The 22,306-nt window shown below is 43.1% G+C and overlaps 1 protein-coding gene across 4 annotated transcripts in view; it reads right to left on the bottom strand.

Moving 5' to 3' along the window:
• MGLL (monoglyceride lipase) overlaps positions 1–22,306 on the bottom strand; it is a 101,961-nt gene that overhangs the window by 42,273 nt on the left and 37,382 nt on the right. For 2 of the 4 annotated variants that reach the window (XM_015641018.3, XM_033517505.1), the window contains exon 3: positions 18,361–18,499. In XM_015641018.3, coding sequence (XP_015496504.1) covers positions 18,361–18,499 — 139 coding nt within the window. The other 2 variants (XM_015641015.3, XM_015641019.2) reach the window with 2 other exon arrangements.

Genomic DNA, 22,306 nt, shown 5'->3' with positions numbered 1-22,306 from the left:
ATAAACTGCTTAAATCTTAATATATTTAAACTTAAAAAATATGTTGGATGATGCAGAAACTCCTGTCCTAGCTCTTTAATTAGCACCTGCTTCAAAGCATTTGCTCAGCTGGACAATTTGAAAGAGCAACAATCCAGACCAGAGGAATTATACAGAGTTCATTGCAAACACAAAAGCAACAAGGCAAAGATGCTCTGCTATCTGTCTGACACCAATTAGCAAGGGTGAGGTTAGGTCATGTGCCATATTTAACTTGCTGTGCCTTACAAATCCTCTTTAGTGTCACTGAAGGTTGCAAAACAATCCTTGTGGAGCAGTCATTCCTTCCTGTGTCATTGTCCCTGATCAGTTGATTTGTCAAGTTATCAATGCACCTGGCAGACAGACTGGTTTTAGGAGTGCACAATCTATTATTGTACCTCCAAATAGTGAAGAAATCGAGACATTGATTATTCAGTGGAGAATATTAACTTTCTCCTTGTGTGCCCATTGCCCTGATATCCAGCAGATTCAGCCAGGTTAAATCTCTCTGCCATACCTCCTACTACCTCCAAGCTTGACAGCTTCCTTGCTCAATGTCTTACTTAAGCTCTTTAGGGGACCTATATTTGTTTCTGCTGACTAGGCACAGAGATTGAGGTGCAGCTTGGCTGATTGAATGTAGCCCTTCACTTCTCAAAGAAAGAGTACCTGAATTTTTGCACTAAATGGAACTAAGTGAATGAAACCTAAGGGGAAGCTGGCAAGGAGAGATCTTCCAGGAAATTCTTGGTTCTTCATCTCTGTGACAGCAAAGCCCTTGTTTTGCTTTTATTCAAACTGATGCAGTACCATGACTTTGCCTGTCAGCATCCTTCTAGAAGGTAAGGGCCCTCATTTTATGTGAAACCAAGTGAGAAAAGATAAAAACCCAAAGCTTTAGAGAGGCAAGGTGTTCCTGTGACCTTTTCTTCCACCTGGAACACAATTGCCAGGTGTTACAGAACTGAGCCTTTGCACACCACAGGGAACAGACCTCAATTATTATTTGTCTGCAAAATACTGAATAAAACCCCTGAGCCTGTCTGTGCCTTAAGAGCTCTAATGACAGTAGCTGTTGAAAAGATTTAGATACTTTTGAAAGTTTTGTCCTATCAATAATCATAAATAAAGCATAAAATTTCCAATTTGTTACACTGAAACAAAATCAGCCTGTCCTGTTATTTAACAAAAAGTGAGAGTGGCTTTGCTGACTAAAAACTAGGTCACATCTACACAGCTCTTTAGCTCCAGCTTTCAGCACAAGGGCCATATATTGAACACAATCTTCAAAAATTGAAATTAGTATGAGTATTATCTGAACAAGGATTGAAGGATTTGGCTCTTTCGCTTAATCTTCAGTTTTCCATTACAAAATAAGTTTAGATTTGGCAAATAATACCTGAATGTAGTGTAACAAATATATGATTTAACATATTATCACTAGCAAGCTGACAGGAAAATACAACAAATGATTAGATTGACTGACAGCAGTTCTTTCCTGTATGTAAACATTTTTGCAGATATCCCTGCTCTTAAGTCACTGCCTTCTCCTTCCTTACCACCATGGTTGGAATAACAGAATATCTGAGATTGCTTTCAACAGTGTCATTTTAAATTAATATGGATCCTGCAGTGTTTAAGATTTTGCAGGACTGCAATGCCTTTCTGAGCAGTCTCAAAGAGAATTTTGTTCTAAAAAGGTTTGTGCCATGGCCATGTATCAAACTGGCAATGGGGAGAAATTTCTTCACCTCCACCTTTTGCAGTTGTGCTGCTGAAATCCTTGGAAGTTCTCACTTATTGGGTAGAAAACATTGTGCACAGCCTGCAAAGCTCTCTGGAAGGTGACCTGTGCCTGAATCCCTGCTAATTCTCATGTCTCTGACCACAGGCAGGGAAAGCTCGTGTATCTTTGGATGCTCCAGCTGGTTTTGGCTGGTGGAGCTGTGATTGCTGAACATTTTGAAGTAGAGTGGTTTGGTCCCTGCTCAGAAAGCGGCTCACAGCAGCCGGGCTCCCTGTGCTCAGCATCTGCACACAAAGCCAAGGTGTGAGCTGAGCAGGAGTAAGAGCCCTTGCTCTCACCTAACTCTGCAACAACAATTACAGGCTATTAAAGGAAACCACTTTATTGACTGCTGTTTGCAAAAGCAACAGATGGTTTTCGCAGATTCTTGCCCTTCCCGTAGCCTTTATCACCTCCTCCTCCTCCTGCCCCCTCCTCACTGCAAGTTTCTATCTCCTGGTACTGCACAGCTTGGCAAACAGATGAAGTTCCTTATTACAACAAGAAAGCAGAATAATATTTGTCTTTGCTGTTCAAATCAACTCCTAGATACTGGCTGTATTTAGTTCTCTTTGGTGAGGAGGTGATATGCACCTGTGACCTGTCCCTGCTCCCACATCTCTGCTGTGCTGGTGACCCCTGACTGGCATCACCTCCTACACAGCCTGTTAATCTTTGTAAAACACAGCACTGCACACCCACAGGTAATACAATGCACCTGCAAACACCCTGTCCTTTGCTGGGGAGGCTGCAGGACAGAGCTCACAAATCCATGGGCACAAGTTGTTTGTGTGTCCTGCCTCTTGGAGAGGTCACCAGCTGATCCAAGCTTTAGCTGTGTCCAGCCCTTCCCTATTTCTCACTGTAGCTTCACATCCACTACTATTTCACTTTTTGCAGCAGCTTTGCAAGGCAGGGCCATGCTTTAGGTTGCAGTTCTTGGTAGAAAGGCAGTAACCAGGTTTAAAGGTTCTCACTTTCTTTTTTTGCTGTCTTTTTTGGCATTGCCTTGTCAAGGGCTAAGACAATTATTCAGAGATGCAATTCCACAGTCAACTGCAGGAGAACAATTCTAGCAAAAATAAATTGCAGTACTGGACTTACACATGTGAGAAAAAGCCCTCTTAAACCAAGGCTGTCAGAAGAAAAATACACTGAAAACACACCCAGAAAGCTGCTGTGCTGACACTTTGTAGGCTTGAAACACCACTCAGGGCTTGGGTCCTGCTGGGCGTAACACCCATGTTCTTGCTTTGCTTTCAACAAAATTCATGTTGAAACTGAACTAGACAAAGAAGGTTGCAAGCAGGATGGTGTGACTTTAACATCTTGTGTCCTCTGGGGACAGAGCCACTTTTCTGGGACCCTGTGCATGTTCTTTTATTGCCAGAAAATAACCCAAAACATTAGGGCTGAACCAAAGAACGGAAGACAAGTTTCCTATGACTGCATATATGAAAAATGCAATCTTTTCCACCCCATTCAAAAGCATCCCTCTTCAGAATAACATTTAAGTACTTGCCTTAACCTCAGGAAACTTTCTTCAACACATGAAAGTCAACAGGACTCTCAAAGTACAGGATGAAAGTTAAAAAAGGATTTATAAATGCTGTCCGGAATAAGGACTGATTTAATCACACACAGAAGTGATTTCCTGAATCTAGCCCTCACAATTTAAGCTAATACCATGTTATTCTATGTTAGGCAACTGTGCTTTTCATTTGGTCTTACTGATGTTGTTACCAGAACCAGATCAGCTTTAACAAAGAACATCTGACTTGCATAGTTTTGAATTCCAGACACTAAATTCTTAAAGTAATTTTTAAAAGTTGTCTGACAAAGCTCTGAGCCAGCTAAGCTGCCAGAAAAATGACTGGCTTAAGTACTGCAGTTTGTTGTATTGTTTGAGCTGATTTATCAGTTCCTTTGTAGCTGAAAAATTTACTTTTATTTACCAAAAACTGGTGACCTTTTGGGACAAGCAACTGGATAGTTGCTCACAGATCTTTTAGTGTTAAAAATGTTATGTGTGTATTTTGCTTCCCAAGTATATTATAATGGAAAGTCACTGAAAGGTGCTCATTCTTGTGTTAGCTGGTAAATGGGCTCACCATGAGGATTAGCAATCTATCATATAATAAGATTTGTAGAGGTTTAAGTGCCAATCTAATTTTCTATCCTTGGTATTTGCTTAAAGATTACCAAAAAGAAATAAAAATCCAGCTAATAATTTACAAGAAAACATAAAAGAAACTTTTTTTTGCACTATTGGTGATCTTTTCCTTTTCTCTGGAGGGTTCTTCAGCATTTTGCTTTGGTTGTAAGACCCAAAGTTTGGAAAGAGGTTGCCTCTGTATCTGCTTTTTGAGTCAGTTTTTACTTTCTTTTTTCTGGAGGTGATTTGTGCCCCAAGACAACCCAAAAAAAAACTTAGACCATGTGTAGGGGTTACAAAAAGCTACAGCAATTTTACTCATGTTATGCATGCCTTTGACCTACACAGCTACCCATGAGTTCAGCCTAGTTAGACAGGAATATTTATGGAGTCAGGTGTGTCTCTTCACGCCATCCTTCTGCCTCTGGGAAACATCTGAGTTATGTCCCCCTGAAGGTGCAAGAGGGAGTGACTTTTCTCCCAGTTCCAATCCATGTTTCAAGGAGGCATCCCACCCAAGAGCTTTTCTTGCTCTCTTGCTCAGGTTTCTGCATTCTCTGCCCTACTGCCCCACAGCTTTGTTATGCAGACCCAGGCTCTGGGGAACCATCTTTTTCTAGCAGCTCTCACAATTCTTCCCAGTTCAGGGGAAAAATCAAATCAGAATGTCAATAGCATGGAGCTGAGTCAACCTTCTCTCAAAATCACAGACTATACAGCATTGGCACGGACACCTCACAGAGCTCTGAATCTGGAGGAGTTTATCTCTGGGACTTAACTCTGAAAAACATCTATGCATGAAAGAACATGTCAAAGGAACTTGCCCTATGCTCACAACACACAACTTCTGCTTGACTATACAGAGATGGTGGGGGTTGAGGGTTCTGTACATTTGTGTTTGATGTAGTTTGATCTAGACTAGTAGAATCAGTAGCTTTATTCCTGTCCAGATCTTAAATAGGCAATTAAAAAAATAAGCCTCTTCAGCAAGCTCTTCTTCCTGCTTTCTTTCCTCATTTCCTCAGGCTTGGAAGTTCCCAAGCAAGCTCCTCTGAAGGCACTGTTAATTTAAGCACCATCTTGCTGTCCTACACCATAGAGATTTAGGGCTCAGTCTTGAAATCTGTGCCTGCTCCTGTAAGCAATCCTGTTACAACATGTTTGCTACTCTGGTCTCCTCATACATGTCAAAATCACAGCTCCTCACAAGAACAGAATTAGGAGGACATTTCAGAAGCGCCATGATGTTCAGAAGGAATAACATAGCTACGTTTTCCAACCACCTCAGAAAATGCAGACATCATAAATCAGCAGAGCAGAGACAGAACTGGTTAGTACAAATATATTTCATAACAAAAGGTTCAACAGGATCCAGCTAGAGCCAGCACAAAACAATGTGGAGAAATAGTTTAAGCTGATTTATTGTAGTTTTTCAAAAAGCAGGCCCTCACTGAGAATAACTCATGAGCAGTCTAATACAGGGAGAAGGGAGGAAGGAAATTTCAGGTGGGGGTGGGAGAGAAAGAATTATTGGGTCCTTGCAAGTGCACAGCTCTGGGTAAATCTCTGCAAAGTCAACATTTAAGATCAGCTGTATTTAGTTTCAAGGAAGCTTTGAAGTAATATTTTAGGGGACATGAAGCAGAGATCAGGGGTGAAATGCCTGGTGTGTAGCTTAAAATTCATGGGTCGGATCTTCCCACCCCTTTCTTGGATAAAGCTGAGGAGGAGGGATTCTAGGGTTACATGGAATGCCCTAGGGAGACACTCCTCACTGATATCAGAGATGGGATTTGCCTTGGCAGAACTGGCTGCCAGACCTGCTGCTCTGAACCTGCAAGACAGACAAGATCCCTGGAGACCTGGGCAAGCCAGGGTTGGATCTGAGCTTTCCTGTGGCTGCTGCCCTTCCACAGAGCACAGGAAGCCTTGACAGAAGGATCATTATTTCTGTTTCCAGTAAGACGAGGGTTAGGCATTGCCACACACACAGGACCAAGGAAGGGATGATGGGGGGACAGAACTGCTCCAGGACCTGACTGGGAGGAATGCTGGAACTGGACATCCCAGTGCTTTGCTCTGCTTCAGCCCTTGCTCAGTACAAGGGTTACCAGGGAGAAAAAATCCCCAAGGGGTGCTACAGGGATAGATGCACAAAGTAGTCAGTGTCTGTCCAAAAAAACTGTGCAAAACACTGCTTAAATGGAAGATATCAGCTGCAAAATTCAAGTCGATCTGAAATCACCCCCAAATTTTTCAGATTATCTTTAGAGTGTGGAGGGAGACTATGCCAAGAAATAAAAGAGTTTCTGGCACAGATCCCCTTGGAAATCGGGAAAAGTAAAATACTTCTGGCTACTTTTATTAAAAATTAACTTTGACTTGGAAGCAAAGCCACTGCAGATGAGTGATGGCTGCAGGGCCACCATTCTCAATGGAGAACCAACAGACAGGGAGTAAGAGCAAGAACAATTTTCACAGACTCTCCTCTTCACTTGCACTGAATGTTTAATGATTTCCAAAGGGACAAAAATGACTGTTTAGCCAGTCGTGTAGCAGCTTCTTCTTGAAATCGAAATGCAGATACTGCCTAGTGAGCCAAAGCCTTGAAAATAGAAAGGCCTGTGTAATGAGATGGGCTGTCCTTTCCAAACATGAGAAAACTGCAGTTGAAGGGCAAGAAGCTTCTTCTGCACTGTCACTATTGCTTGAACTGAGCACTACTAACTAGTTCAGGACTGCATCTGCTCTCTGAGAAAAAAAAGGGTTTTTTTTAATATAAAAATATGTCTCTGTTTCAAAGTAGCTGTGAAAAACCAGTTCCTTTTTACTGAACTCCCTTGAAGTCTTGGCATATTCAGAACATTGGAGCCTGTTCCAGTGACAAGTCATAATTGCTGCTGTAAGTTCATAGCCTGACAAATCCAACTCAACCCTTCAAGAGAAGCTTCCTAGAGAGGAACAAGGTGTGCTTAATTAAGGAATGAGCTCAAGACATGCTAGAATGCTCGTTACATGGCATCCCAGCCACACATTGACAATTTAATCTCATTTTTTGGCATAGCACAGAAGATGGAAATAAACAGCAGCATTCCTGTATTGAGGTGAGGCATTTTGGATATGCCTCTGTAGCTTCCAAATGGTGGAAATTATTTTATTTACTAAAGTCCTTCCCCCTAGTTAGATCCACACAAGTACATGGTAATGTTTAAGTCCTTAGGAACATGCTGCTTGCTCGGTTATTTTCAAATATTTGTTACAAAGGGCTTGTGGTTTGAGACAAATAATCAAGTGTTCCAGAGAATATTTCATCTAAATGTTAAGTGGCATTTGCTGAAGTCCTCTAGGAAAAGTCTGCAGGCTTCTTCTGACCTCAATTCTTTTGTAAGGTATTTTTCATGCAGGACATCACTTGTAGTCTGAACCCAGGTGCACCAGAGGTTCTTCACAGTCAATCCCCTTCTAAATCAATGGTTCTTAAAAATGTTTCTTTCCATGGTTCAGGCTGTAGCCATGACTCTGACCACCTACAGTTTCAAGCTGCTATTTCAGGGAGTGGATGGTACAGACAACTCATGACCAGCAGTACCAAAAAGGTTGTTACAGGAAGAATTCAGCTCAGCAGCCCAGCACCTGTGCAGGGAAGAGGCTGAAAAGCACACACCTGGCACAAGAGGGTCAGAACACTTCTGAGATATTCCTGCATGAATGAAGTATTTTGATCAGGCATTTGGGGTTTATATGGGCAAATCTTCACTAGCTTCAGAATCACAGAATGGTTTGTGTTGAAATGGACCTTTTAAAGATCCCCTAGTTCCAACCCCACTGTGACGGTCAAGGACACCTTCCAGGAAGAGAGGGGTGAATAAAGGAGCAAGAAAGGAGATGACACTTTACCTGCTCTGTGAAGTCAAGATATTATGTTATTATATCTTTTTAATAAAGCACTAACTGTGCAATTCCCACTTGTATGGCAATGGTTTAAGCCTTCAAGTCCCTGACATACTTAGACCCAATAATAACCACTGTTTGTGGCCAGGCAATTCCTCCCCTAATGTGGAACTCTTGATTACTTCCTGCACTGAGTCAATTTCCCATCCTCACTTTTACCTTCCTGATCCAATTTTGTCAGCAGTCTTCTGTGTTGGCAGAGATCTTAATTAGTTATTCTTAATGAACTGACACACTTGTTTTAAGTTCAGATGTCAGAGGCAGCATGGGTCTCTAAATTGCCAAGTTTTTCCGCTTGATTTTCCAAAACCTAGGGTGGAATTATCTTATAAACTTAGAGGCAGAAACTAAAGGATTGATTTCTTAATCGTAAAGGGCTTATGTATATTTTAACATATTTTGAGATTAAACACATTAATTTCCAATGAAATCTTGGCACATCCCAGTGCTGCACTTCAGCCTTGCCCAGCTATGAGAGGAATCTTTGCAGCAAGAGGCTTTACAGGCTCTGTCAAAATCAATATCAGCAGCTACTCCTCTGGGAAATTAGGAATGTCACAGGCAAAACGTTTGCCAAGGCTTTCAGCATGTTCCAATTAATTTACTATTCCATGTTTGCTGTAGACCTGAGGTAGGAAGGAAAGTTGAATATAAGCAGTTAAACATGAGACATAGAATGCTGCTGAGACCATGATCACTGCAACAGGAGCTTTAAAGGCTGAAATGTTTATTCAAATTTTGAACCAAAATATATTTTAGCCATGGGTGAGGTGCAATGGTTTACCTACAGATGACTTAAGAGTTGGATACAGACTTCAGCCTATGGTTGCCAAATCGATCTAAGTTATTTCTTGGCTGCAATGAGCTAATCTGGGTGTCCAAAGGCTTTAGCTACTGTAGGCTTGGTTCCTAAAATGTTATTTTATTTCTAACACCAAGGTAGCTTTACCTCTTGCAGTGAGGGCTGCCATGCTAACACAAATAAGGAACCTACCTGCCATGAGTTTTAATCACTGCCTCGTTGATTTGCTCTCAAAAAGGGCCAGATGTAACAGCCTTAAGCTCCAAAATGTGAATGGGGACCTGTCCAACTTGAGGTGCAACTACTAGAATAAAGGTGGGTGGTAACAATATAAAAAAGAGTATTTAGTTAGATGAGTCCTTGGCTGCAATCATTTTAGGTACAGGCAAAGAAAGCCAAAGGCACGTAGGATGTCTTTTCTGCAGAAAAGCTTAAAATAGAAAAGGAAATCAATACTCATTTACAGTATCTGGCAGTCACTGAACCAAAACATACATGTACACCTACAGCTGAGCAGAAATAACAACATTTATTTAAACCACAAGCTGTTATTCTGCTGCAGGAATGCTGTGTTTCATGTGGAACACTTCACCAGAGACAGTACCACATATTTCTGACCATTTTTAAAAAGTCTCAACAATATCCAGAGCAAATACTTTCAATACCACAGTTATTAACCCCACCAGCCAGGCCAGCTTCAACTCCTTCAATTCCTGGCAAAGGAAGAGTGAGAGCTGGGTGTGTGGGAGAAGGGTGTGGAGGAGAATGTGCCCAGCAGGAAGCAAACCTCTGATGGGCAGAACCCATAAATTTAAATTTTTGAAGCATTTAAATAATGCTTCAAAAGAGAAATGTACACCTGTGTGTAAGGATGAGGCAATGTTTCCACTATGCAAAATTATAGGCTTCAAAGGAAGGAATAGTGTTTAACAAATCAGCATTCAAACACCGAAAGCAAAATGAAATGTAAACAGTGAATCTGCTGATTGCTTGTTTTTTTCCATTCCCCAGCTCTGAGAAATGTGACCAGTAAATAAACAGGATAAATAATAACAGCAGCTGGCTTTTGTACAACACTTCTCATACAGAAAACCCCAAATGCTTTACAAATAGTGCAACCAGGCTGCTTGCAGAGGTCACACAAGGCAGAGATGAGTGGCACCTCAAGAGATTCTCTGGTCCATTATCCCATCCCAAGAAAGGATCAACCCTTCTTCCCACTGCCACATAAACTGAAGCACAGAGGTAGAAAGCCTTTCCTGTGGCAATACAGCATGCCAGAGGCAAGGATGGACACACAGCATGAGTAAAACCTGACTCTAAAGCAGCCAGCAGGAGCATAACAGCAGAGTTAAGATATCACCATGGGTTTCCTGTGCTACATGCATGGGGCCACAGCTAACCTAGAAAGAAAAAAGTCAATTTAAAAAAATCTTTCAGTCCTAATGAATAAATGGGCATCTAATAATGTGGGAGAGATGCTCTGTGCATTTTCAGGACAACCTGGGTTGAGATGCTCTGTGCCCCTTGTTTGGGGAGGATCAGAGGATGACTGAATGCTGATTGCTTGAATGTCTTTTTAATAACATGAGATTATGAATGATGCTCAGAATATAGATTTTAATGCTCCAAATATTGTAGACTATCTCTTACATAAAATTGAAAAAATTAGGAAAAAGCTTAACCATTAAGTCAGCTAGATGTTATCTTACAGAAATTTAATTACTTACTGCTTCCTTGTCACTCCTCATGCCTTCCACCCAGCAAATTAAACCATTGCAGATTTCTGGAATTGACAGTTGAATTTGAAAGCCCACTGAGATAGTTTTGAAAATAAAAGTTAAAAGTATGTTGAAAAATTATAAAAATAAGCTCATCTTGTGTGTTGCTGAACCAACTAACCTGCTGACATCTACAGCAAATTAAACCAAATTCTGTTCTAAAGAAAGGCCAATGATTTAGGTCTTATTCCCTCACTCTGCAAGGTTCAAGCTTGAGCAAGGAAGAAAGAAAACATACAGAGCAAGCCATTTATCACAGCTCAGACAGACGTCTGAGAAAGATCAGCAATCTTTCTTGCATACCAAATCTATAGTAGTTTGTGCATTCTCTCCTTACCTATCTGTACACAACACTGGAGCAAACAATTATTATCCTGTTACTGCTGAATGTTTGGCTTTAACCCAGGCATCAATATTTTGTCCCCCTTTTTCCCCTCTTCTTTCTTTTCAACAGTGGCTGCTGAGACAATTTATTTGTAGCAGAACAGCAGAGAACAACTAATTCATCTCTTAGTAGACTTTATTTAAAATCTCTCTTGAAACATCAAGCCTTCTTCGACCACTAGCTGCTCAAGGAATAACTTACTTTCTCTGGCAACTTTCATCTAGAGACTCCAGCCCCAATTTGTATCACTTGACTGGATGACTACATGCAATTGTGGACAAGGAAACAAAAATACAGAGAAATTGTAAGTCTGATTCTGTAAATCACTGGTTATTCTGTGTAATGACTGTCTTGACCATGTTTTGCCTGTTCTCTGTTCCTCACTGACTTCTTTTTTCTGTTTTCTGACACTAAACCCTCTAAGTCTAGTAAGTTGTCTTTGTCATCACTCGGTACTGGAGGATTCAGAGGCTTCCATCATCAAGCGAGTTCCTGCCAAACAGAAACAAAGATGGTTCCTGGCTGGAGTGCCAGTGTCTGACACAGAAGGGGAGACTCTTTCATGCCAGTGGAAGTACTCATGAAGTTTGGTGTTACTGAAGGTCCTGGGACATTGAAAACTGCTACAGAAAGAGTGAATCCCTTCAGATACAAACATACTGCATCTGCCTAAGAGGAACAAACACATTCCCAAGCAGAGAAAGACCAAGAGCAAGATCTATTCCCTCTCCTGCTGATGGGGATATCCCATAGGAGCGTGCTTGGAGGTGGGTAAATCTGACTGCAGTTCTGTGGCCACCAGAACAGCTTCCACCAGCTGTTCCCTTGCTGGCTCCAAGGCCACACCTTGGTACCGCTGTCTGGGCAGTCTGGGCAGCTTGGGGATGCCCTTCTGCCACCACCACTCAGTCAGCCCCCAAGTCTGGCTGTTTTAGAAGATGTTTATGGTTGGGACTAGCCTAGGGTTGGTATTTGGGATTGCTGTACCAGTATTTTTCTTTCAGTTAACATAAGTGAAATGGTACGGGTCTGCAAGAGGAAACCCTAGAGGAGATACAATTTTAATGATGTCTAAAACTTTACTTACCCTGATGTTTGCTAATTTCCTTCCTTCCTGTTATGGATAATAAGGCATACTGACACAGCGTCAGAATGTCTGCTCTAGAGTTCAGGACAGGGATGGCTGGGTGCAGTTAAGGATATAACTGGGCTGGGATGAGGTAAAGGACCTGCCTAAGCGTATCTTTGGGAACCTCATGGTCAAGATGCAACACTGTCTCCTTGGATACCTGGAATAATCAGCCATTTGCTATGAGGGTTGTGTCACATCTCTTGGATAAAGGACAATAGGAGGTTTCCAACACTGATGGCTTCCATTCAAGTGGGAACACATTAGGACAGTGACACGCCCGAACCTAGGGAAGGCAGCTCAGCCAAACAAGTCTGCAGGGACAGCTCTTAGAACAATGCAATTTCCCCAGAAGAACAAAGAGATCAGATGTTCACCCTGGCTCAACAAAGAACGAAGTCACAGCAGTCTGAAGGGAACTTGCAAGGCCAACTCCTCTGCTGCAGACATCTAGAAAAAATACCCTCTTCCAGCCAGAACAGCTGTACCAGCCACTTCTTGTAGATGTATTTTCAGTGATCTAAAAGACCTGCTGTGTGCTCCCAAGGGATGTTCCAAGACTGCTGAAGAACTTGAAGCAAGGAACTGCGTGCAGCTCTTTTATTATTTTCACTAAACCCACATATTCCATATAGCAGTGAAGTAAAGTGCTCTGGAACCCTGATATGATGACTGAGTTGTCTGCTTCAGCTATTGTGTCACTACCAACAAAGAGCTGGTTCAGAGCGTTCCCAGTTCATTGAGCTGAAGAAGAGGTCACTGGAGGGTCTGCCCAGGATAAAGACATTTGGAGGAACCAGCAGATCTCTAAAAGCTGAGTGAGCAACTTGGGCATCCATTGGAATGATGGCACAAAGCCAGTACTGATCATCACACTTGTATTCCAATTAAAAGCAAATGAACTGTTTGTTTTACAGATGCCAGGTTTGCTTCAGTCTCTGGCAGAATAATGAGCATAAGGATGATCTTTGCAATACTATCTCTAGACCTTTTTTATTTTTTCTCCTGTATCTACCTCTCCTTCTTATACTCACCGTGCTGGACAGCATTGTTTCAAATTCATCAGGTGGCACACAGAACTAACACTGATTTTGCTTTTTTTGCTCCTCTCAGGTTCAGGATGAAATATTACTACTTTGAGACTCACAACAGGGAACTCCAGAAGTCACATTGTTCCCAGACAAAATACATATTTGTATTTGATATCACAAAGTTGCACACCTGTGTTCAGAAGCAGATCTTAACAGGGCAGTGAGCAAAAGGGACAGTTTAATTACAATTGTTATTCTGTTTACTTTTCACCTTTTTCCTTGGGTTTTGTGGAATACAAGGCAGGTTTGCTAGTGTTGGACATTCCTGTGGAGACTGAAAAAAAAAAATGATGCTACTGAAGAAGCCTGTTGGAAGTATCTGCAGTGAGAACCAAAGCTGCTCCCCTGCCTGTCAGAGTCCCTCTTACATGAAGCTGGTTTGCTAATTTGCCCATCCTCTGGAACCACATGAGGAACCATAAAAGGATGCCCCCATTGACAGTGAATAAGAATGTCACATGGAGCAGAGATAACAGAGGCATTAGAGGAACACATACACAGCTGATGAAAAGAAGGGATGCTTTAGAAATTCAGGCAATAGCAATACAGCAAGCAAAGCCTGGAATGCTGATTTGACAATGATCATTGTTATTTCCCTTTGCAGTGTGTGTGATGGGATCAGAAAAACAGAGGGAGCTGAATTCATCCTATGGCAAACTGTGCTGACATAAGTCACTTTGCACCCTACAGATTTGGCTTTAATTTCAAGTTGACCTCTTTAGTACAAACAAAGTGTTCTTCAAGAATGACACTGAATTAGAAACTGCTTTAAGTATTTCTAGAGACTAGCACAATACACTCTAATTAAAGACATTATAATCAGTGAATTGATTTCTTTTGCTTTGACTTCACTTTGGCTTATTCATTTATTTATTCATTCACTTTGGAAAAGTCTGAAAGTCAAATTCAATTTTGTCATTTGCTCATGCTGGGAGCTGCACTGCTCTTCTGGAAATGGCATGGAAGTTCTGGTAATGGGATTCCAAAACCATCAAGCAATATTCACAATTTAAGGGCCGGTTCAAATATAAAAGATGTTTGTATTTCTGCACCACAGGCACATCTGCAAAGTCTTTGGGGAACAGAGAAATCTGTTTTCTCCTTATTGGCTTGGCCTTTCATTACTGACAGGTCAGAAAGAATGGCAGGCATTCTTCGAAGAATAAAAGAAAGGTTAAAACTAAATAGAGAAGTGTGTGCTTTTTGTTTGTTTAATTTTGTATTTTTAAACACATCTCAGGTGTAGAACTGAAAGAACTCTTACAAAGGCATTGTTTACTCAGATAATGTCTAAAGTTGAGCCAACCCATTGCAGTGTGCATTAACAATGGCCAGGAACACCTCTGTGACCCACAGGCAGAGAACCACAGTAGATACTGGCAACCCTCTAAGTCCACCTACACACCACGCTGTGAGAGACAATCAAGCACCATGCTAACTAGCCAGCTAAGTTTCTCTTTGGTGACTGAGGAAGCTCAGGTCCATAGATGTCTGGAAATCACATTTTCAAGTGCATCCTCTAGCTTCAGGTGTCTCAAATGTCCAGCTTAAAGTGAGTGATCTACCAGGAGAGACTCGGGAACAACTCTGAACTCAGTGGCAGCTGCATCTCTGAGCACCTTTGAAATAATTACTCTGAGTCAATAAATCTCACAGGGTTTTCTTGAGGTCAAGAAGATGGGCTAAAAATGCCCCAGAAAAAAAACTACTTGTGCTTATCTAGGCAGTGACAAGAATGGAGGAAGTATCCAGAAAAGTCTACGGGGATACAGACCACAGAGGAAGGAGGTCACCTCTGAAGTTCCCCAGGCCCTTCAGGGGCCTCAAAGGAAATGTCTTGACTTCTCCTCCTAACTTTCCTTCCCTTTCCTCATCAGCCTCTATTCTTAGCAGCTTTGTCTGAGAGCTGGGAATAGAACGTGGTTTCTTAATTCCTCACCTCCTGTTACCTCATATTTTGTCTCAGAGTGCTCAGGGTGGAGGCAGAGGTTTATGCCTTGCATGGAGCTGTTTATGTTTACACAATGACTGTTTTCCCATTAAGTAGGGTTTCTTTGGCTGCTGGGACATGCTATAGGCATGAGATCAGTCCTGTTCGGTTCAAATGATTTCATTCCTCCAAACAGCATTACACAGTGCTGAACATGCCATGCCTTGCATAGCTCTTAAGTGCTGCATTCAGCAGTGAGCACTCGAGCCAAAGAGTTACCCATTTCTGTGGTCCACAAACCCTGCTGTTGGCACAAAACATGAAAACGACACCAGAACATACTGCTTTTTCTTCCCTGCTGCATTCAGCAAGACCACTTAATTACACTTGAAGATGGAACTGGCTCAACAAGTTGGGCAGCTTGCAGGGCTGCTGGCCAGGGAAGCTGCACCTGCACTGCTGCCAGCAGGCAGCAAGAGAAGATGACACCCAGGCCCCAGCCCTGCTGTTGGGTGACTTCCCACGCAAAAAAACAAGTGGAAAACATTGTCTTTCTTCTTCCTTAGTCCCATTACTCCTTACTCCATCTACCCCATCTAATCATTATGACATCTGAGTGCCTTTGTGTGTCAGCTTCCTTCGAAGTAATCACCTAAATCCCCCTCTGAAACAAAGCAGACCCTGCTGAGGAACTCACAATAGGTGCCTTTCACTGGCAGGACAACCTTGGCCTCAGTGGCACTTATAACAAAGCTTCCATATGTGCACCAGTATGGGCTGATCAGTCAGATCAACACCACACAGGATCAGAGCCTGGGTATTTGTGAGCATGAAGCAATAAAGCCTCACAAAATTTCTCCATCTTCCTGAAAAAATAGTTTTTGGTGTTTTTGTTGGTTTTTTTTTTAATAAGCTACAGCACATTAATCTGCAACAGAATTTTATCCACATTTATGCGCCTGTTTAAGGAGATAAAAAAGAAGCACCAGCTCCAAAGGGTGATATCTGTCAGTCATCCCCACTTTCAGAGACTCCCTGGCCATTGTCTGCTCTTCAAGCCCAGGCTAAAGCTACTTTTTAATATTTCCTTTGGCAGACATCCTGGGTTTTCCCCCTCCCTGGGGGAGGGATCAAGGGCTATAAGTTCTATTCTAATGGAAGACAAGTCACTGATAGTCTTTGAGCATCTGCAGTGAAGAGGTATTTCTACAGCTCTAGCTGGGATTAGGCACATAATGGATCAATGAAAGATCCCACCGTTTGACGATTATAGCATCATTCATTAGTGTTAAGATTTGAACCTGAATCAACAATCGAGTTAGAAGATTGAAAGAACTGCTTTCAGTATTTGAAATAAATTGTAACAGGCCTGTAAAAGTCCCCTGAGGTGTCTCTCTTTCTCTCCCTACACATATATACAGAGAGATCAGTTTTGCTGAACATTTAAAATGAGATGAAAGTTCCTGAGCTTCTACATAGGAAGAAGAAAAAGCAGAGCTTATGTAAAGTGAAAGAGGGCAAAATAATGTATTTTTGGTTTGCCTATAAAAGCACTTCAAGAGCATTCTTGATTGCAGGATCCAGGCACTGACTTGTTATTCAGTCACTTACCATCTCTCTCATATATAACAATTCACGAGGAGCTAATAATAAACAATACGCCCCCTCCTTACACACAAACATGCAAACACACACTCAGGAGCTCCTTGTAAATGAGCAACACTGATCCATCCACTTTTCTTGTCACAGAACTAGGACAAGTTCACTCTTAATTAACTGCTTGGTGCACAGACCACTAAAAAAATATTAACTACCCAGAGGACTTAGACACCAAGTTTTCACTCTCAGCTCCTTATTGTTTCTGGAACAAAGACACATCCACCCACTACTAATTTGATAAGAAATGAAATGTGATAAAAAAGCAGTTGCACAACTGGGTGATGAATGTTATGGGTAGTTAATAATTCATTACCACTACAATACAAACCAGCCTGGTTTCACTGTAGAACCTTAATTTTATAGCATTATTTTTCCACAAAGGCAATCTTCAGGTCGGTGCAAAGTCTATGTAATGCATCAGTGCCAAAAACTTTTCTCCTTTCTGAAAGGCAGCAAGTAGAAGCAACTATAAAATGCTCTGTAGACCAGGAGACCTTGAACCAGACCTCTGTCCTACAGCCCAACCTGTGCAATGGAGCTATGGTGGGGTGGCTGCACTGTCCTCTCCTCTGGGGACGGTATATTTTGGTGCTTGCCCACCCTCTGTATTACCTGTGTGTTAACCCAGCCCTGTGTTCTTCCCATTGTCCCTTAGTTTTGAAGGCATAAACCCCAAAGCCAGCTAGATTGGACCCATATCCCTCCTTCAGAGCAGGTGCAGGCTGGTTTGGGCAAAGAATGGCGTCTAACCTGTTGGGTCGTCAGGATAAAGTTTAACTCCCTACAACAGACTGAACAACTTTTTCCTGTGACTGTTTTCTAGCTGTATAAAATCAACACAGCTCCTCCTTTTGGCTTGCAGAGAAAGAAAGCAATTAAACAATATCCAGTTTTTTATGAAGTAGATACCTACATAAATAGTGGAAGCACAAATACATGCCAAGCCAGTGGATACTGGCATGTATATAAGAAGAAAGATCATAACTATGGGAGCCACAGCATAATAATTAGCACAGAAAACTATTAAAGATATTATTTAAATTATGACAAAAATATTAGAAAAAAATCTCTATCTGATTCTTTGTCTGTGTTTATTACACAGGTCAGTTTTGAAATTGCAATTGCCAGTGAGAGAGCTCCCTGAATCATTTACCAAGTATAAATAATTTAAAACTGGTCAAAAAGCAATGCAGTCAAACATTCTGCCTGTTGCCCTGCTATTACTATTGAACCTGAACTCAGATGCTGATGTTAAGTTTGTTGACACAGAGAAAATCAGAAAGAGTGAACATCCCAGAGCCTGTATCCCTGTCCTGCCTGACTGCCTGTGCTGGGAGTTTGGGGATAGTTGTTTCCTGCTGATCAGCAGCAGCCACCTGCCAGAGCCACTTGGTAGAATGTTGAATATTGAACTGCCAACCAAGCCAGCTGTGCATGGAATGACAGTAACTCCATGTTTTATATCAGCAAGGCTGCCTCAAGCAAGTAAAGGTTTGGAGAATGCAATCTTTACAGTAGGGACTTTCTCAGTTGAGAGAAAGCTCTCTTAGAGGCTCTATAAAGGTCCACATACATGGCCCTGTAAAGCCAGTCAAGCTACAAATAATAATAATAATTGCATTAACAGTCATATGTAGTCACAGTAGAAAGGACATGTTGAAAGTGCTCACCTGGGAGATGCTGCTGGCTTCCAATACCTGCAGAAGAGATACTGCCCATCAGCATTGATGATATGGGGCAGATCCTTGTATGGGATGTTTTGAGGACTCCGCTTTGGTGAACTTTCCTCTGGCATTCTGGAAGAATGACCTGCAAAGTGTTAGAAGAAACAAGACATACTTTAAAAACAAGCAAAGACAAGATAAAAGCTGATGGGCTTGGCAGCCACAGATACTCAAGGAAGTCAATCAGTAGGACAAGCACCACTGATGGGAGGGTGCTCCCAAAACTCCAGCCAAAGCGCCCCAAAATCACTGCTTCAAAACAGAAATATAGCACATTTTTTTGTCCAGAAAAGGCTCACATTTAGAGGTAGAGCATTGGTTGGGGGGGGCGGGGGGTGGATAAAGAAGAAGGGAAAATCAATCCACCATCAGTACTTCATTTCCAGCCTTCTATTCCACACTTCTCCCATCTGAGTTTTTTTGCATCATTTTGTGAAACGGATCCTAAAGAGGATATTTTAACTGCAATCAAGAGCAAATTATGCAGCAATCGCTACAGATACGAAAGGACAGCTGCATAAAAGATTTATCTGGTGGAACATCTCCAAAGAACAGTGGAGGGTACACAGCAGAGGTATCTGCCATCGTGTCATCATAAAGATCTTCTCTGACATCTCAGACAGGAAGGTGGCGACGGCGGCGAGCGAAACATTTCCAGGAGAATTTGCCACAAACCTGTTTTCATCCTGTGCAAGGGTTTGCATTCTAGTGAGGAGCCGGCATCGCAAGTCAAACGCAAGCAGCTGAGGCTTTTTGCATCTCTCTGCGGAGCTGCTTTCACAGCCCGGCAGCCCCGCGGCTCCCGGCGGGTCCCTCCCGGCGCTGCGCGGGGCTCGCCCCGGCTCCTCTCCCCGCCTCGCTCGCTCTTTCAGGAAAGTCGCTTGGGTAATTCACCACTTCTCGTTCATCACTTTTTTTTTTTTTTCTTCTCAAACAAATTGCGTGTGTGCGGGCTGAAGTGGCGGTGGTGGGAGGGGAGGTTGGGAAGGGATGGGGAGAGGGAGGGCTGGCGGGTGGGAAAGCTGCAGTCCACTTTCCAGAAGCTGCTGCACGTACATCAAAGGCACCTTGAACACATGCAGCTGGAGCAGCTCACAAAGTTCCTGCCGCGGCAGGTTGTTTGCAACTTTACTTCCTTCCTGCCACTTACAGTTCGGAGGCTTCGGCGACGGGGGGAGGCGAGGGAGGGGGAGACCTTTTCTCAGAGCGATCCCCGCTGCGAAGCCATCTCTCGTGTAAGCGCAACTTCCCCAGCCCCGCGCTGCCAGGCGGGGAGCGGGAGGGAGGGGAGGAGGAGGAGGAGAAGAAGGAGGAGGGAGGATCCAAGCCCCGACGCGATGCCAGGTCGCCAGCCCTGCACACGCATCCTCCGGCCGCGGCCGGGCGCGGCTGCCCCGAGTCCGCCCGCGGAGCCGAGGCGCGGTGGCTCCACCGCACGGTGCGCACGGGCTGCTCCCGGAGAGGAGGGAGACAGCGGCGGAAGGGCGGCGGGAGGGCGGCTGGATGGATGGAGGATGCATGCACGCACGGATGGATGAAAGGATGGATGGAGGGGCGGGCGGTGCTGCCGCACCCTGGGCTGGGCTGGGCTGGCGGCAGCGGGGGAGCCCCGCGGTGCCCCCTGGTCCCGGGGAGGGCGGAGACACGGTGCCCCCAGCCCCGGTGCCCGTCCGCGGGGGCCCCGCCGAGCTCAGGCGGCAGCAGCGCTCCAGCATCCCAGCACCGGGAGCCGGCCACAGGGCCGGCCGCTGAGCTAATGCGGGCTGGGGGACAGCCGAGACACCCCGGGGGGCTGCTCCAGCAGGATTTCAGACAGAGGACATCGTGGAGCCGTGCCGCCTCCTGGGCATCCCGGTCCAGACCGCTCCTTGGGACCCCAGCACCAAACTTCGCTTTTGCGTTTGCATCTCTTCAGGCTCTGAAGCCATACCGGGGAGATCTGTCAGATACTGGTTCAGAGAAGCACCCAAGCTTTGCACCTTCATTCAGGGTAAAGGCCATTTATAAGCACAGCATATGATTTATACTCACATAAATCATAATATCACTATAGATAATATGCCATACACATGCAGCTACTCTGTAATGTGAGATCTATTTGGTGGTATATGATACTTGCTTATAAAAATTGTCACAGCAAGGTTCCTTGAAGCCAAAATAGTTCTCCAGCTTAAAGGCATCCCAACACAGAATTTTGTCATTTAATACTGCTAACTGCTTAGCATTTATTGAGCACAGATTCATACCGTTTACATTTCACCAGCTCCTTTCAGTTTTACATGCCTACATATGCTTAGAGGCCTCAAGCCTTTCTAAGAAGAGGCAGCTATTAACCTTATTTCTGAAGTAAGGCAACATGTTTATCAAGCGCAAATCTGTGAACAAAGGCTGAGGAAAGGAAAGAAATACATGCTAACATTAATAACAATAAATGCAAAACCTCAGAGATGAGCCATATAAAAATAAAAAGGAAATCAAAACCAGATTTTATTTTATTCATCTTTCAGTGTCATTTATATTAAATGCCTAGGGGGGGTGTTAGTTATAAATGGCAAAAGTGAAATTACATGTTCCTGTAACTGCTGTTGTTTGGAAAAGAATAAACAAAACCAACATTTATGGTTGTTTACAATGAGTGAAATTTAGGTCAGATAGCTCTTAAGCAGAGCCCTGGGAGCTGTACCTGGAGCTGTACCATTTGCTAGGCCAGTTATAATCTAAGCATGAATGGATGGAATTAAAGTGCTATCACCAGCCAGCCCCAGAGTTGGTAGAAACAAGGACATATATAATTATTTAAATGATACAGATCAGATAATAGCTTGATTAAGAAGAAAAGAAAGAAGGAAAGAAGCATCTTGCCCTGCTCAGGGTTTATCTGCCAGGAACACTTTACTGGTTCCATACAGCCGTCCATGAAATCTGATGCCAGGAACAGGCTCCTCTCCTGTTGTGGTGCCGGGAATATCAGAGTTCCCAGGGCCACAGAGGGGTGGAGGGAGTTGAGGAAAAAATCTCTTTTTAAACTTCTGGATAAAAATAGCATCTCAAGGAAAACGACCTTTGTTGGGACACAAGGGCGAGATCCTGACTTTGAGAGCCTGCCCTGGTCAGTCCAGATATATGATTCCCTTGATACCCTGTTAACCTCGGTGTAGCTAAAATTGGAGGCAGAATAACTGCAGTTGAGCCTGCCTGCTCTGCAGGCCAGATCCTCACCACAGCACTGGAGTGAAGAATCAACCAACAGCTCCTTCCCTTCTCGCTATCTTCCCTAAGAGCCCAGGAATCTGAGGACATTTCTTTCCATGGGTAACACACACTTCCCCATCTCAATGTTAACCACATAAAAACAAATGAGGAGCAACTGCTGACTTGTTGCTTTATTATTTTTCAGAGTTTAAGCTGTGCATGAAACATCACCAGAGAAAACTGGATTGGGTCTGGGGAATTTGTGTACCTAATACCCAGACTATACACCAGGCTTCAGCAGAGCAATTACTGCATACTGGCTCCCTGTGAGAAATCAAAGGGATGCCTGAGCATGCAGTATTTATGAGACTGTAACATCTTCTCTTGTATTGGTAGAGTGAAATACGTTTCAGAAATGGAATTTAAGCTAAATCAACTTGTAATAAAAGAATAGATTCACACTTGAAGAATCTTCACACTAACTCAGCAATTACTCAATCCTTGTAGGAAAGGATGTTTTGTTTATTAAAGGTTGGGCGCTGCTTAATTTGTCTCCATTGACCCCCAAGGTATGCACAGGAGTACAGAGAAAAGGGGTACACTTTCAGACAAGGCAAATTTTAGGAAATGGATCAATTGCTGGAATGACAGAGTAAATACATTTTATGAAACTTGATATCACAGCAAGTGGAGAGAAAGA

This window comes from Parus major, chromosome 12, assembly GCF_001522545.3.
Source record: "Parus major isolate Abel chromosome 12, Parus_major1.1, whole genome shotgun sequence".
NCBI classification, from domain to species: domain Eukaryota; kingdom Metazoa; phylum Chordata; class Aves; order Passeriformes; family Paridae; genus Parus; species Parus major.
Note: the sequence above shows the minus strand (reverse complement) of the source record. Positions and strands in the feature narration are given on the sequence as shown.